Source organism: Hyperolius riggenbachi, chromosome 7, assembly GCF_040937935.1.
Source record: "Hyperolius riggenbachi isolate aHypRig1 chromosome 7, aHypRig1.pri, whole genome shotgun sequence".
NCBI classification, from domain to species: Eukaryota; Metazoa; Chordata; class Amphibia; order Anura; family Hyperoliidae; genus Hyperolius; species Hyperolius riggenbachi.
In genome coordinates this window covers 236,411,055-236,429,522 of record NC_090652.1, presented here as the reverse complement: position 1 = coordinate 236,429,522, position 18,468 = coordinate 236,411,055, and the positions used below count along the sequence as shown (strand labels likewise).

General features: G+C 42.1%; 1 protein-coding gene across 7 annotated transcripts in view; it reads right to left on the bottom strand.

The window, feature by feature from the left end:
• Positions 1–18,468, bottom strand: part of NCKAP1 (NCK associated protein 1) — a 204,527-nt gene that overhangs the window by 109,039 nt on the left and 77,020 nt on the right. For all 7 annotated transcript variants that reach the window (XM_068245407.1, XM_068245405.1, XM_068245404.1 and 4 more), the window contains 3 exons: positions 12,693–12,749; positions 7,742–7,884; positions 4,054–4,144 (listed from right to left, as the gene is read on the bottom strand). In XM_068245407.1, the coding sequence (XP_068101508.1) occupies positions 4,054–4,144; positions 7,742–7,884; positions 12,693–12,749 (291 nt within the window). The remainder of the gene's footprint in view (positions 1–4,053; positions 4,145–7,741; positions 7,885–12,692; positions 12,750–18,468) is intronic.

Sequence of the window (18,468 nt, the reverse complement as noted above, 5' to 3'; positions counted from 1 at the left end):
ATCCATCCCTAAACTGCAGCAGATTAAGAAGTGTTTGATAGCAGTTTTACAGATAGTGCAGAGTGCAGGCTAGACATGATTTGTGAGGTGCTCCCCCCCCCCTGCTGAATTCCTCTTCAGAGCCTACTGCTATCAATACAGCAGATGTTTTGATTACCTCAGCAACAGCAATTCCCCTCACACTCTGCACTGTCGGAGAGACCTTCCTAGCTCCTCCTATTATACAACAGTTTTAGAAGGAATCTAATGATTTCTTAAGATGTCTGAGACAGTTCTGCATGGATTTCTAAAAACCTACCAATATTTTGTCTCAGACACTCTTCATAAATGTCCCCCAGTGTCATTTAAAGTTTGTGGAATAGTCAGTTACGAATAGCCATAGCCTCCATAGAAGCGCAGCAGCGAACGAAAGAGCCGTCAGGCATCCTTTACCCAGCACCCACCATCAACGTGCCTCCTCTCTCACCTGTTGTGCGTATCACACCATTTATGATGTATGCAAGTCTGCATCCATGATGTTCACTTTTACCAATAAATAAGCATTTGCAGCAGTACCAGCTTTCCTTCTTCATCCAACAATTAAAATGTGATGGAAATAGTTGTAAAAGATAATTTAGATTTGAAGACACATTTTATGAAAATGTATACAATGTGACTGATCGAATGCAGTACATTTACCCTGTATTCCTTCAGTCGCTGTGCAAGCTTTGGGTCACTGTCATGTGGGAAAGTGCCAACATTCTGGCAGATGGCAGTTTTCAAAACTGACAGTATTCTGCCTTGCACATTTTTGTATCCGGACATTTGCCCCAGTTCCTGCTGCAGGGAAACATCCCCACAACAGAATGCTACAACATCCATGCTTTAGTGTAGGTATAACATTATTTGGAAGGCGTACTGTATTTGTTGCCAAGGTGAAGTAGTTCTACTTTGGCCTCATTTGACCATAACCCCTTTTTTCATTTGGCCTCATGCTGGGTACACACTATGAGATTTTATGGCCGATTTACCAGGGTTGTTAAGTCGGAGTAATTTTGGGCACCCGGAGTCGGAGATGGAGTCGTTGATTTCATAAACTGAAGAGTCGGATGATTTTTGTACAAAATCCACAGCCCTGTTAAGTATTAGACTAAGGAGTCGGAGTCTGAGACATTTTGGGTACCTGGACTCGGAGTTGGAGTCGTGGTTTCATAAACGGAGGAGTCGGAAGATTTTTGTACCGACTCCACAGCCCTGCGATTTACTGTCAGACTTATTTCCGACATGTCCGATTTGCTTTCTGATCGATTTCCGAGCATTTTCCGTTAACTTTAATGGGAAATCACTCGGAAAATGCTCGGAAATCAAGTCGGACATGTTGGAAATAATCGATCTGACCGTAAATCGGCCAGAAAATCTCAGTGTGTACCCAGCATCAGAATTTTCCAGGTACTTTTTGGCAAAGCTCCATACTGTGGCCATTTCTTTAAGAGTGGCTTTTTTCTTGCAACCTTCCTATTCAAGCACCTTTGTGAAACGTGATACTGTTGAAGCATGCAGACAATGATAATTCATTGCCCTAAATTACTGTAAGGGCTCAGACACACTATAAACATGTTTCTGAGTGCTTTTCGGCCATAAGAGCTTTTTAAAAAAAATGCTCCCATTGACTTACATTAAATTCATGATAAAATTGCAGTAAAAATGGAAAAAAATCATGCCATTTTACCGCAATTGCGATTTTAATGTAAGTCAACGAGAGCTTTTTCTTTAAAAAGCTCTCAGAAAGCTCTGATGGCCAAAAAACGTTCAGAAAAGCGCATATGTGTATCCAAGCACTAAATGTCATAGGTCACTTGGTAGCCTCCGTGAGCAGATTCCTCCTGATTCTTCCATCCATTTTGGATGGATGACCAGTTCTGGGAAAGGCCCTAAAAGTAGAAGATGTTACATAGTTAGATGCTAATTAATTATAGATTCTGCTGTGCTTCTACTGATTAACAAAGCCCTTTAATTTTTGTTTTTATTTATTTTTTTAATTCATCAACTGTGCCTGTCCACAACTTTATCCGAGATTGATTGGCAGCACCTTGCCACACAGTTTGCTTGCAGTTGCACTACCAAGCACTGCAATGCTACAGGACTAGCAATTTTATGCTGAACTAATCCAAATGAATAACATTTATAAAGGTTTAAGTTTGTTATCTTGGTGTGCAATGGTGTAAGTGTTAAACTTTATTGATTCACATTTCTTTTTTATTTTAGTATGGGGGGGGGGGGGGGGGTCCCAGACTTTATAGCTTTCACTTGGCTGCTAAAAGTTGTAAGTGAATACAGCTGGGGAAAGAAGTTTGTGTGCCTGTCTTCTTTAGGCTATAAAACAAACAAAGAAAGAATTTTTTTTTTTGAAAGGCCGATTCTTTTCTATACCTACTAGAAACAGTTGAGACACAGAAGAAACTAGGAATAAAGTAGTATTTAGAACTGTATACCATATATACTTGCATATAAGCCGACCCGCATATAAGCCGACCCGCATATAAGCTAAGGTACCCAATTTTAGCTCAGAAACCAGGAAAAAGTGATTGACTTGTGTATAAGCCCCCTCTCACCAGTATACCCCCCTCACCATAGCCAGATGTGCCCCAAGGTTGATACTGCGATTGCCACAAAGGAAGAATCCCCGATAATTGCACAGTTGACACGTTGCTTGCATGCTCCGCTCCAAAAGCCAGGAGACGCAGGTAGTCTTGAACAGCGCACTCTGCACACCATGTTGCAGGGGACAGGGGACACAGATACAGCAGGGAGCCAGCTGGCAAAAGCAGGATCACTAGTGCACAATCCTTGCACTCCTCTGCCAGTAAAAAAAAACCTGCTCCACCATCCGTTCTGCTGCACTGACTTGCATACAAGCCAAGGGGGAACTTTTCAGCACCATTTTTGTGCTAAAAATTTGGCTTATACATTAGTATATAAGGAAAGAAAAAATGCATCTAGAGGTGAAACTACAAAAATTAAAATAGTGTGCAAAACTTCATTTCAGTAATTCTACTTAAAGTGGATCCGAGATGAACTTTTACTCATTGCATAATTGTGTTCCTTTCCTATTGTTTATAGGGCATTCCTCAAGCCAAGTACCTTTTTGTTTTTGTTTTAATACTCTAATTCCCTATAAACTAAACAAGCCTCGCCCACAGGTTTTCAGAGAGCCAAGGCACTTTCAGACAGTAGCAAGGGCTCATGGGAGCTCAGTCTGGGCAGGAGGAGGGAGAGGTATTAGTAGCCAGAGATTTCAGAGGCAGAAGATGGGAGGAGGGGGGATTAGGTTTTTTTGCTCAAGATGCAGATAAGCCTGCCTCTGTGTAATGTTTACAAACAACATGGCTGCTGTCACTGTATAACAAGAAGAAATAATCATATTCTATTAAAGCTGTTTACAGCTATATTTGCTGTGTAAACTATCTAAACTTTAGATAAGATATATAGACAAGTTACTTGTTATAGTTAGTTTTTTTAATCTTGGATCCGCTTTAAAAGGTGAAACTAATATGTGAAATAGCAACCCTTTGCAGATGTTTTGGAATAAATATTCAATTAGAGTGACAATTTGAGCCTAGAATATTGAACATTTTCACAGTATTCTGGTCCGATATTTTGAGGTTTCCATAAGCTATAAGCCATAATCATCAAAATTATAACAAATAAAGGTTTGGAATCTATTGATTTGCATATAATGAGTCTATTTCATATATTAGTTTCACCTTTTAAGTGGAATTACTGAAATAAATGAACTTTTGCACAATATTCTAATTTTTCGAGTTTCACCTGTAAAGTTAAAGGCAGATGTAGATTTCATAACCAAAATATCTTATTTCTGACAAGTCCATTGTATGTTATCCCATTCAGGAGTTCTCCGTTACTGCAATTCCTAAAGCAGGAAGAACCTGTAACTAAAGTGCCTTTAGATATTTTGTTATCCTGATACCTCAGAATTCCGAGTGTTCACACAAAACAGAGTCTTCATTCATAGGTCAGCACAGTAATTACTTTAATACATATTAGTAGCTTTACCTTACTATGCGGTACAAATTCTTCCATCATCTTTTTTAGAGGATTTTCGTAGTCTACGATCATCTGTCCAAGTCGTGGATATTCACGGTCGCTAGAAATCAAAAAGATGATGCAATAGTAAATGTTACAGCAACATAAGAATTACTTGATAGGGACATCATCTTGAGGTGAACACATCTGTGGTAATTCAGATTGTATGCCCCAGGATAGGCCAAAGTGCACTGTATTTAATAGGTCGGGCATCCACTTAATGAAATCAGCAAAGCTCCACATTCTTCCACTTATCAAAGGCTGTGCAATGCAACTAGATAACAGCAATTAGCAGAGCGAGAAAATGTTAAAGGACAACTGTAACGAGGGATATGGAGGCTGCCATATTTATTTCCTTTTAAACCATACCAGTTGCCTGGCTGTCCTGCTCTTCCTCTGCCTCTAATACTTTTAGCCATGGATTCTGAACAAGCATTTGCAGAGATCAAGTGTTGCTGACATTCTTGTCAGATCTGACAAGATTAGCTGCATGCTTGTTCCTGGTGTTATTCAGACACTACTGCAGCCAAATAGATCCGCAGGGCCGCCAGACGACTGGTATTGTTTAAAAGGAAATAAATATAGCACCCGACACATGCTCCTCGCTGCAGTTGTCCTTTAAGGTCCTGTCCCACAGAGTCTACGAGAGGGATCTAGCCTCTCAAAGCACAGCTGACGTGAGAGAAACATGGAGGCTGACAGTTCTTTAATTGTATACAATACCAGTTGCCAGGCAGTCCTGATGATCCTCTGCCTCTTATACTTTTAGCCATAGACCCTGAACAAGCATGCAAACCATGTGTTTCTGACAAAAATCTGACAAGATCAGCTGCATGCTCATTACAGGTGTGTGATTCAGACACTGATGCCAGAATAATCATCAGGACTAAAATAAATAAATATGTCAGCTTCCAAATGACGCTTGCTTTAGGTAAGAGAAATATCGAGGCTGACATTTATTTCCTTTTCAACAATGCAAATTGCCTCTGCTGATCATCTGCCTCTATAATGATTATGCTGCGTACACAGAATGCGTTTTTTCTGTAGATTTTTCGTCCGATTTCCGATTCAATTTTCCAATCGATTTCCGATTCAATTCTGTTATCTTTTCTCATCTGTTTCTATTCACTTCTATGAAAAATGGATTAGAAAAACGATCAAAAACAACATCGGACATGTCGGAAATTATCTATCGAACCATCTATCCAACACAAAATTGTATGGTGTGTGCCTAGCATTAGACCCCAAAACAAACATGCAGATAAGGTGCTCTGACTGTAATCTGACTAGATTTGCTGCATGCTTGTTTTAGGTGCGTGATTCAGCAGGACTGCCAGGCAACTGGTATTGTTTAAAACAAAATCAATATGTAAATACAGATGAAGGTAAAGCCATGCTAATTTTTGGACTATGGATATGGTTGGTTATTGATTTCTAAAGCACCAACATATAATACATATTCACTGCCAGATGTGTAACTGCTGCTGGCTACGTTCTTGGCAAAGTTGATGTAACAGTTCTACACATCAGATCATCACACCCGGCCCTTCCTATGCATTTGGATCCTCTTACCACAAGATAAAGGTAAGCGTAAACACTTCAACATCTGAGTACTGACAATCATCTATAAAAACACTTGAGTCTGGAATCCCCATAAGGTTACACAGTTAAAAGGAGGGGTCCACTGGAATTTGAATTGACAAGTAAGATTGTATTTAAGTAATAAGAAAATGGGAGAAGAGCATAGAAGAAAAAGCTGTGTGGCCAGGTAAGTCCTTTCCACCACCATGTCAGACTGATCACTATAGACATGGGCCTCATTTCCATCCATGCAATTAAGCTGGATTTTCGATGCCCAGTGATGATATAAACTAGGACTGTAGAACTTGCAAAGACAGTACTTTCTGATGTTTCCATTCATACATTGCAATTCACTGAAGAATTACAATGCATGGTTGCCTGCATTCCTGCTCATTCACAATCCGCGATTGCAACTGCATCAGGTAACATTACAGAGCAACGCACTGCCATGTACCGTGGTGGGCCACCTGCGTTGCCCACAGTAGATACTTGGAAACGAGGCTCTACAAGTGCCTTATTGGGTTGGGGATTCCGTTCTCTGCAGGTAGAGACCAGAAATCAAAGTTTTACTTTGCATCTTGTGATATAACAGACATCCCATAATGGAGAGAAACAGGAGTCACATGGCATACTAAACAGTATATATCTGGAGTAAAAGACTAACCAGCAAGCTCATGGTGAACCAGAACTCATTGGAGTGTGTGAGGGGCTACAATGGTTCTAAAAGCCCCCTTACTAAAATACTAAGGAAAACAGAAAGCAAACTTTTGTTTTCCTAAGTATTTTAGTAAGGGGGCTTTTAGGACCATTGTAGCCCCTCACACACTCCAATGAGTTCTGATTCACCATGAGCTTGCTGGTTAGTCTGTACCTCTCGGTGTTACAAGCCCTACTCCATAGAGCCAAATTAATCCATGCCATGCACTGATGAGGATCAAACAATCCGAAACAGTCTGTACGCATTTTGGATTATTATGGCTCTGTACAAATTAACAAGCTGACACGTTGCATTCCAGCGGTTCTGGAGGTGTGTTTAGCTTCTAAGGGTACAATGGTTAAGTTGCATATATTCAGCAGTGATGCACTGGGAGACATCTCAAGCTCACTCCAACCTGAATTATTGCAAATTCTTTCTGTTTTAAGAAAGCAAATTTTTGTTTTGTTTAGCTGGAGTAAGATGCATTTCAGTCCACATGGTGAAGCTAGATAACTATATGGGGATGTGTAAAGGAATTAAAGATTACACAACTTTTGTGGTTGTTTACCAATCAGTGTAGCAATGGACTGTTTGGCACTCTTGATGGTCAACCAGTCTTATCTTATAAAAAGGGTGGAAGGACAAGAGGAACCTCCACTATTGCTCTCAACAGTAACTACAATGGTGATTGGCCAAATATTAGCCAACTCCACAACTCAATGAATGTGAGGCCAACAGGCAACACCTCTATACCTGCTAGACTGTTAACAGAAATAAACAACTGTTTTCATTTATTAAAATTCACTGTACGAACATTATATTTGAAAATAGATTTTTTTTGTCTTTCTAAAAGTACTCAATATTTAACATAAGGGTCCATATGCAATTAACTTTTTCTACTGCGTTTTCTACTAGGTGATATTTTCAAACTTGTCAAAATGCCTTTTACACCACCGGCAAGCTCCCCATGATGTCATGTCCGATCATCACCATGGCGACGGGAGAAGCGACGATAGGAAGTCACGCTTCTCGCGGGATCTCGGACGCGCAAGTATGGCCGGCGGGGATTGGGAGGGTGGATGCGGACGTGGATGGTATGGTGTACTACTGTAGCTAGCAATACGCTAGCTACAGTAAGAAAAAAATATTTTACAAAAACGGTAACGCGTACTTATGTACGCATTACCCAGAACGCCAGGGAGGTTACAGATGTAAAATTATCTCCTGGGCTTAGGTGTTGAAATGCACAGGAAATTGAATAGGGTCTAAAATTAAGCCCCTATATAATTAGACACCTAACAGAACTCAAAATACAGTTTTTTAAATAAAAAATAACTACATTATTAAATATTAGTTTTCCTTGAATTAAATGGTAAATACCTGGCACCATGAGTCATTTCATGAGAGTAGTTGTATAGACCTATAATGGCTTTCCTCTCTTCAATCCGAGAAAGCATTATCATAAGCGTAGCGTAAGTTACTATCAGGTCTAAGTAGTTCTTGGTTAAATCAAAGTTGACAGTCTGTAAAAATAACACGATTGTTAACTTTTATCACAAGGCAAAGATGTTCCATATGCTAGAAAAATTAGCCCACATAGTAAATGTGATTTAGTGGATTGTTAATAAGAGAAATGGAGGCCTAATATGAATTCTTATCACCAAAGCAGCACTCCCTGCTGCCGCTAATAAGGATCAGATGAGGCCTGTCAAAATTCCAAAGTCAGGCCTAGTGCACACCGATATGGAAACGCTTGGGTAATGTATTTCAATGGGCTGGTGCACACCAGAGCGGGAGGCATTTTGCAGAAACGCATACTCCCGGGCTGCTGCAGATTTTGGATTGCGGAGGCGTTTCTGCCTCCAATGTAAAGTATAGGAAAAACGCAAACCGCTCTGAAAAAACGGCAGTTCAGAGCGGTTTTGCAGGCGTTTTTGTTACAGAAGCTGTTCAGTAACAGCTTTACTGTAACAATATCTGAAATCTACTACACCAAAAACACTTCCCAAAACCGCAAAATGCTAGCTGAAACGCTACAGATAAATAAGAAAAAGCATTTCAAAATATGCTAGCATTTTGCGGATCTGCTAGCGGTTTTTGGTGTGCACCAGGCCTCAGAACAAAATCCAAATCCAGTCCCCACTACCCGGCCTACCCCATCCACTCAGTGTAACAGATGCATCTAGTCTATAACACAGCCAAGGATAAAATGAGTTTGGCTGGCATAGAATGAGTCTGAGTGACAACGTAGTGGTAACCTGGCAATATTGTGTTCCAGAGAGCAAATTGTAGCCATTATGACACCCTTACAAAATACCACGTGGAACTTGACAGAACATAGGAGGCTATTTGGGAAGGTTGGAAATTTGAGCTAAATAAAAAGATGTGTTCATGTCATGGAACTATGGCCTCGATTCACAAAGCGGTGATAACCCAGTTATCACGCCTAAAAGACTTTAGGCGTGATAACCTTTTCACCACTGAGTTATCACCGCTTTTTCCTGCTCTTCGCGCGAAGTTACCGCGCGCAAAGTCCCATAGGGCTTAATGGGAGCTTCGCGCGAAGCGTCGGGTGCTGCGCGCGCACTTACGCGCGTACGCGCGGTAACTTCGCGCGAGTTTCTTCTTATCACGCCTAAAGTGAGTTTAGGCGTGATAAGGGGCTTTTCACTGGCGTGCAAACACTTTGCACCGCTTTGTGAATCAAGCCCTATATGTGAGACATTGGGGTGAGGAGGAAGGGAGGGGAATGGGGGGGGGGTGTCTTACCTGGGAGTGGCACAAACATGTACATAGTTTGAGGAGTTCTTTTTCTATATATGATGTGTTTCTGGAAATCGTATCTGGTGAATGTTTTTCTACCTGAAAGCAAGCTAAATGCAGGGTTACCAGGGATGCGCCTTGACGGGCTGGTGCCCTGCTTCTTGTAAATATTTCCTATATCATAAGGGTAAATCTTCAAAGTTTATACGTAGAAATGCATACCATGAGATAATTATATAGGTGGCTGCACCTACTCAGTTGTATTCATCAATGTTCTTACAGTTTAAAGTGTAAAATGTTGGGGTATGTTTTTTCTCTTATGTTATGGCACGATACATGTACTCTGATATAACTTGCAATTTTACCTGCTATGTTATGTGAATACCCCAATAAAAATTGTTTAAAAAAAAAAAAAAAAACTTGGTAATATGAAGGATAATTTACCACATTTGTGTGAAAAAGTACTTGTCTCTCCTTCCTGAATATGTTTTCAAAACACTTACAGTGCAAATGTAAAGGGCTCGATTCACAAAGCGGTGCTAACCCAGTTAGAGACTTTAGGCGTGATAACCATTGCACCACGCTGGTGAAAAGCCAGTTTAGGTGTGATAAGTTTAGGCATGATAAGTTTAGATCGCGCGCAAAGTCCCGCACGCAAAGCAGCGCCATTAAACTCTATGCGAAGTGCACCAGACTTTGCTAGCGCAAAAAACTTTTGATCAGCTGTGCACTGCGGTGCTAACCCAGCTGGTGCTATAGTTATCACGCCTTAACTTATCACGCCTAAACTGAGTTTAGGCGTGATAAAGGACTTTTCACCAGCGTGCTAACTGTTAGCACCGCTTTGTGAATCAAGCCCAAAATTCACAGCGTATCTTTTTCCACATCTTGTTGTATTACAGCCTGATTCCCAAATTAAATTTATTTTTTCCTCAGAATTCTACACAAAAAACACCTCATAATGACAACGTAAAAAAAAGTGTACTTGATTTTTTGGCAAATTATTATTTAAAAAAAACAAAAAAAAACACAGAGAAAGCACATGCACAGAAGTATTCACAGCCTTTGCCATGAAGCTCAGAATTGAGCTCAGGTGCATCCTGTTTCCCCGATCATCCTTGAGATGTTTCTACAGCTTGAATTCCACAACTACAACTGAATTCCACCTGTGGTAAATTCAGTTTATTGGACAGGATTTGGAAAGGCACATACCTATCTACATAAGGACCCATCATTGTCAGTTCATGTCAGAGCACAAACCAAGCATAAAGTCAAAGGCATTGTCTGTAGACCTCAGAGACAGGATTGTCTTGAGGCACAAATCTGGGGAAGGTTACAGAAAATTTCTGCTGATTTGAAGGTACCAATGAGCACAGTGACCATCATCTGTAAGTGGGAAAAGTTTAAAACCACCAGGATTCTTCCTAGAGTTCGTCGGCCATCTAAACGGAGTGATGGGGAAAAGGGCCTTAGTCAGGGAGGTGAACAAGAACCCAATGGTCACTCTGCCAGAGCTCCAGGGGTCCTCTGTGGATAGAAGAGAAACTTCCAGAAGGACAAACATCTCTGCAGCAATCCACTAATCAGGCCTGTATGGTAGAGTGTCCAGATGGAAGCCACTCCTTAGTAAAAGGCACATGGCAGCCTGCCTCGAGTTTACCAAAAGGCACCTGAAGGACTCTTAGACCATGAGAAAGAAAATTCTCTAGTCTGAGGAGACAAAGATTGAACTCTGGTGTGAATGCCAGGAGTCACGGTTGGAGGAAACCAGGAACCACTCATCACCAGGCCAATACCATCCATGATGGTGGCAGCACCATGCTGTGGGGATGTTTTTCAGCAGCAGGAACTGGGAGACTAGTCAGGATAAAGGGAAAGATGACTGCAGCAATGTACAGAGACATCCTTGATGAAAAACTGATCTGGGGCACTCCTGAACTCAAACTGGGTTCCTCTTTCAGCAGGACAACGACCTTTAGCACACAGCCAAAATATAAAAGGAGTGGCCCAGCCAGAGCCCAAACTTAAATCTGATTGAACATCTCTGGAGAGATCTGGAAATGGCTGTGCAGACACTTCCCATCCTACCTGATGGAGCTAGAGAGGTGTTGCAAAAAGGAATCGACAAAACTGGCCAAGCATAGGTGTGCTAAGCTTATGGCATCATGTTCAAAAACACTTGAGGCTGTAATTGTTGCCGAAGGTGCATTAAGCAAAGGATGTGAATACTTATATACATGTGATTTCTCAGTTTATTTTTATTAAAATTTGCAAAAAAACAACTTTTTTTGTCATTATGGAGGTGTGTGTAGAATTCAGAGGGGAAAATATGAATTGAATCAATTTTGTAATAAGACTGTAAACCTAATGAAATGTGAAAAAAGTGATGCCTTGTGAATACTTTCCGGGTGCACACTAATGGTTTCCAAAATCTAAAATTTTATATAAAGGTGCCCACTAACAATATACTTTTCAGCAAAGAATGCCCAAGTGTTCAGATAAATGCAATTGGATTGGCAGAAAATAAACATAGATATCCCAAATTGACTGGAAACTATTCTAAAGGTGAACCTTCGTTGACAATTTAGTCCATGGGAAAAATGTTTTTTTTTTATAATTCGATCTACTGGATTAGTAGTACAGATTTTTTTGTTTATGGTGAAATAATGTATTATGACATTTTTCTCCCGATCACATTCGTCTGATCGCTCACTGACAATTGTGCCATATTTATATATAATTGAAAAAAAAAAAGTTAGTAAACACAATGGACCTTTTTTAGATGCGCAATTGAATTGTTGAAGGAAAAAGTTCACTTGAGCTCATGTAAAATAGAAAATTGGCCCAAGCATGACATTTGGTTGGACTACTAGCATCCAGAGGCTTCCCCCGTTCCAGCACTGGGACTCCCCAAACCTCCACGACAAAAGCTTGTCGAAGAGTGCGCACAATCGTGCTTCTGTCCCTGAACGAGCGTGGCTGCACTATGCAGTACAACTTGTATCTGCGCAGTAACATGGAGGCGACCAGGCTCGTTTTTTACGCCGAGCAACTCAGTGCTACTACGCAGGCAACCTGTGCTCATTCACAGAAAGTAGCGCAAGTGCGAAATACTATATGGTTCCAGGGCTGTATCAGTGGTCTCAAGGACATGGGGACCCTCTGGATGATTCAGAGGCTTTCCTCTACAAAGGTATCTGACTTCTGCTTTTTTTATTACAGGTTTTCTTTAAAGATTACCGATTGATCATTAGTGTGACAGTTTGAGGAATGAGCACTGTGCAGACACACTGTTTGGCGAAAGCCAAACAGGGGTTACTGTCTAATGGAAAGAAGGTATGATGGGCAGCGTAGAAGTGAGTGGTGTAGGCAAGTAAATCGGATAATACCATCATTTGTCACTTGACGTTTAGTGATCTGCCACCATGAATTGTTAAACAACGTGAAATGACCACGTATACCATTTTCTGGTTTGCAAATGCAGTCAAAAAAAATCAGCTATTTGAATTCTTATCCATTAGTGGTTTTATATTTTTCTATAGAGAAAATTTTGATCATCAATACTTACAATGTCAAAGAAAACTTGACAGACATCAATAGTGTTAAGCAGCTCACACACATGATCCTGGAAAAAGAAGCATGCACAGATAATGATTAGCTAGAAATATAACACATTCACCCGCACAGAAATGCCACCCCGCCGCACAGAATACTCTGTCACCGACACACACACAAAAGCCTCTCAGCGGCAGGGCCTGTTGGAAAGAGCTGGCTGAATGATTCACAAATGCTATTGTTCTATTTCAGAATAGTGCTGACGCTATAATAACAGCTTTTCAGGGCTTTGGACGAGCGAGCTCTATGTTAATTACCCCCAACAATCATTTATATTGAGTTTAATATTTGATGGATCCTGTGAAGGGGGTTTCAGGGGAGAATTAAACTTTCCTGTTTCCAGGGTGCCAATACATCATAAACCCGTCATGGTTAATAATAGTAATAATAATTACTGCTACCCAATTTTGATTTTCTATGTTTCCTATGTATACCTCACTAACACAATCAGTGGGGTTGCTCCCCAAGTTCTATTATTATGCAGCAATCCGTTAGGCAAGCTTGTGTGTAGGCGTTATGTACACCAGTGATTTTGTATTTTGTCAATAAGGCCCATTGTATACCTGAATCCCCCCTCCCCCACTCCAAGTCGTCCACCTATAGTTTAACTTTTAGGCAGGGGTCACACTTGTCTTTCAGTTTTCTACACTTTGCAGAAAACTGAAAGACAAGTGTGACCCGTGCCTTACAGCAGCTAATGTAATTTATAGAGAAAACTGACAAATTGCGCAAGATGTCAGTTTTTTTTCTGCGTGCAAAATCTGTGTGACCTTGCTTATTGATTAACATGAGTTCTCAGTTGAAGTCAGTTTTTCTGTGCAGAAAACGCGTACGAAAGCCGATAAGTGTGACCCCTGCCTTAAAGTATAGGCTTATTTGTAGTGCAGTTCTTCTAGATGTGGAGATCCCAGAACTCGGATCACGATGCTGAGGCTTCTATATTAAATCCATCAAGGTCCTTTCACCCTGGTGCGCTGCAGCATTTTACCGCAGTCTACCATTAGGGCAGGGGTGTCAAACTCAAATACAATGTGGGCCAAATTTGTACATTGAGACCTAGTCGCGGGTCAACCTCCTCAATGTGTACTGGCCACCTTCCTTTATTATAAAGTGCCCAGGTGTCTAATGGCCCCCCTCCCTCTCCTATACAGTTGCCTGGTGTCTAGAGCCCCCACCTTCCTCTATACAGTACCCTAGTGTTTTAGGGCTTTCTCCCTACCTCCCACATATGGCTTCCCTGGTAATCTAGGGCTACACCTCCAATATAGCTTCTCTGGTGGTCTACAGTGGGCCAACCATAACGCAAAGTGGGGAAACCACTTGAGGACCACATTTAATGACTGAGGGCTAGATTTGGCCCACGGGCCGGAGTTTGACATGTATGCACTAGGGCAATGAAAGTATATGGGGGAGTTCACATTGCCTGCGGTGAGCTGCACCGGAATTACCCCAATGCGAGCGCATACCTACGTTACCGTGCAGTAGACCGGAAGTCGTGTAAGTCTATGGCAATGTGTGTGTTTTTAAACTAATTGTTGCAGTTTTACATGTCGCGCATAGTCATATTTTAGCAATACACTGCAATGCATGTCATCGATTTGGCCACATGAAGCGAGCACTAGAGAGCGTCACTTCCTGTATGGCCTGCTGGCAGACGGGGATTACCACATACTAGTGCAGGAATCCCTGAAGGTCTGTTTTTAGCAGTGCGGAGCCGCACCTCCCCGGGCCACACTGCTACAGCCAATGCACAGTGAGAAGCCAGCCTCAAATTCCACACCCCATCTAGAACCACCTTCCTTACTACCTGTAAAGCTAAAGTTACATTTGAAGTAAAATTTCACTCTCACCCAATAAACTGCTGTGTCCTTTCAGTGCTAACAAACCACTCTGTAACCTAAATCAAAACACTGACTGTTTCCAGTGTTACTTCCTCCTCATAGATTTCTGCAGTCTGCCTGTCATTTTCTCTACCTGCGTGGGAGGTGCCATGTTGTTGGCAGTGTCAGAATAATGAACAACAGAGAATTCACAGCATTATAAGCATGCTGTGTAGACAGTCAATCCAACCTGTCACCTGTAACCATTACATAAACACACAAAAGTAACCTGGATGGATTTAGTGTAAACACGAAATGGACAGTCATCGGTTAGCTATTCACAAGAGCACAAAACCTCGACTAATTTTGCTACGGGTTTCTGTAAATTCAGTCTACTTGTTTAAAAAAACAAAAACAAAAAAACCTTAAAAAAATAAATATAGGAGCGTGTTAGGGAAAGATGGGGGTTGTTGAGGGAGTTTGCTATGTTGTATAAGTATTAAATATAGGCACCGATTTAACAGTGCCTCCTGGGAATGAGTTATCCTCTATAATAAAACCTAACCTTCCCTGCGTCATCCTGTTTCCCTGTCTGTGTCCCTGGCTTTTTCGTACTGAACATGTGCGCAGCCAAGGCAGTTAGGACACAGGTCCGGATCTGACAGTTTGCTGTGTGTGGTTCACAGAGGTTCTCATTGCATTGTGGGAAATAACAGCTTTTTCCAACTGCCAAGCAAGAAGCTCCCTGTGTGCATATACTTTAGGCGGTGGTGGGGAACGAGCAAGCAGGACGCGTATGTGCGCGCATTGCGGGGGGGGGGTAATGGATGTGACCTAGCGCCCGTTTTTTAACGGGCGGGCCTTTTATACTAGTCAGATATGATACCCTTGTATATGCATTCCCTTTCTTGTGTGACAATGTTACGATTCAACTGATTCTCAGTTCCGTGTTCTTGCATTTTATGTGTGGCAAAATCTCAAATAAAACATGTTTAAAAGGAAAAAAAAACCTTTTAAATTAGCATTTCTAGAGATATTTAGTAGAAGCAGTAGAGTGATGTAGCATGTTAGCAATCAGTAAAAGCAAGACATTTTCAATCAGGACGATACAATTTATTGGCCAACTTAGAGGTAAATAAAAAGTAAGCTTTTGGCTAATAAGCCTTCTTCGGACTTAGTTCCTGTATATTAACAACATCTTAAAACACATCGCTTAAATACACTGGACATCCAGAGTCAGTGGTGTTATCTATTTGTCATAAATTAGCTAGCACCCCTGTGAGATCCTCCTGAAGTTGTGTAAAACACGAGCAGGAAAAAAGAAAGAAGAGTCGGCACTACAGCTGACTACACATGCTAGGAGGGAGGCGGCAGGAAGGAACAGTCTTCTAAACCTTAGGTGCAGACAGCGTGCTCAGGCCTGCGTATGGACAGAAGATGCATATGTTGAGACAGAGTGGATAAGTCGGCACTTGCTGTATACTGTCGTTTATTCCAAAGGTGGCAATACATCATATCACAAAAACATTGTGGAGGAGGTAAACATACCGTATAAGAAGGCTGTATGTGGGGGGTGGGTGCTGGGCACAGAAGAGCCTGACAGCCGTTTCGCGCTATATATGCGCTTCCACGGAGGCTATAAGCTGTTTTAGCCCGGCTAACCAGCACACAGCTTATAGCCTCCGTGGAAGCGCATTTATAGCGCGAAACGGCCGTCAGGCTCTTCTGTGCCCAGCACCCACCCACCACATACAGCCTTCTTATACGGTATGTTTACCTCCTCCACAATGTTTTTGTGATATGATGTATTGCCACCTTTGGAATAAACGACAGTATACAGCAAGTGCCGACTTATCCACTCTGTCTCAACATATGCACCTCCTGAAGTTGTAATTAAGGCCCAGTGCACACCAAAACCGCTAGCAGATTGTCAAAACGCTAGCGGTTTTGGGAGCAGAGAGCCTATATTTGCCGGGTGCACACTGAGCGGATTTTGTATGTGATCCGCCGGCCGCATCCGCATCTGCGTGGCTAATGTATCTCTATGGGCTGGTGCACACCGGCGGTTTGAGGTTTTAAGCAAACCGCAAACGTGCAGCAAGAGGCACGTTTGCGGCTTGCTAAAAACCTCAAACCGCCGGTGTGCACCAGCCCATAGAGATACATTAGCCACGCGGATTTTCAAGCGGATGCGGCCGGCGGATCCGCCCAGTGTGCACTGGGCCTAAGACATTTATTTATGTTTGCAAAAGAATGTTTCTCCTCCAAATGTCCAGTGTATATAAGCTGTGTGTTTTAACATCTTGTTAATATACAGGAACTAAGTCCGAAGAAGACTTATAAGCTGAAAGCTTACTTTATTTACCTCTAAATTAGCCAATAAATGGCATCATCATGTTTCAAAACTTCTTAGGTATATTTAGAAAGCCCTGGGACAGAAATGTTTCAAATCATAAAACGCACCATTTCTATGTACTCTACAAAATTTAGGGCTGGTTCAGATGGACAGCTGCCAGCATCCGCCCTTGTCGTTTACCAGCGGGATCTACTGCACCCCAAATTGAGATGAAGTGTTCAAAGACTGCACAAGCACCACGGTCAATCACATTCTCTGAAATGCTGCATGTAGCTTCTACTGTTCAAAGTGCGCAGAAAAGCGTTTGAGCATGCTGAAAAGAGCTGCCAGTCCTGTAAACCGGCGCTTAGCCTCTCTTGTAAGGCTGGGTTCACACTATAGTGAATGTCCCTCGTTCAAAGTATATTTGTTGTGTCTGTTGAATTGGACATGTCATATTATAGTATAGCATTTCTGTTTTAAAGGGCACATGAAGTAAGAGGGATATGGAGGCTGACATTTTCTTTTAAACAATGCAGATTGGCTGTCCTGCTGATCCTCTGCCTCTAATACTCTTAAGCTCAACACACACCATACAATCTTGGTTGTACAGATTTACCAAATCTATGTAGTACAAGCGCCAACACATTGAAAATACCTTGAATGCTTGATTGGATAAGCTCTTATCCTACAGGAAAGTGGTAAGATTGAACAACCAAGATTGTATGGTGTGTGTTGAGCCTTAGCCATAGACCCTGAGAAAGCATGAAGATCAAATGTCTGACTTACGTGTGACTGAATTAACCACATGCTTGTTTCAGGTGTGTGATCCAAATTACTACTAAAGCCAAAGAGATCAGCAGGACAGCCAGGCAACTGGTATAGGTTAAAATAAATATGCCAGCCTCCATATCCCTCAGATCAAGCGTCCTTTAAACTGTCCCTGTAGTGTGTTAGGCAAAGAATATGAGGCTATGGCAACCTTAAAACTGCACAGGACTGGTCCTGCAAGAAGAGGGCAGACAAAACATCACCATCAACTTAACCACTTAAGGACCGGGCTATGTTCTTCTGATCTGTGCTGGGTGGGCTCTTCAGCCCACAGCACAGATCGTGTTTGAGGCAGGGCGACCAGACTTCCCCACCCCCTTTTTCCCCCACTAGGGAGATGTCCTGCTGGGGGGGGTCTGATCGCCGCAGCTCACTTTCGCCTAGCGCGGGGGGGGGCTCCTCAAAGCCCCCCTCCGCATCGATTTTCCGCCTCCCTCCCCTCCTGCGGCGATCCATCCTGCGCCGCCTCTGATAGGCTTCAGCCTATCAGATGCCGGCGATCCCCGTCCGGCCGGGGATCGCCGATCTGCTTTAAGGCGCTGCTGCGGGGGGCCTAACAAGTACTACTTTAAAGGGAACCTTAACTGAGAGTGATATGGAGGTTTCCTGTTAAACAATACCAGTTGCCTGGCAGTCCAGCTGATCTCTGTGACTGCAATAGTGGCTGAATAACACCCTGAAACAAGCATGCAGCTAATCCAGTCTGACTTCAGTCAGAGCACCTGATCTGCATGCTTGTTCAG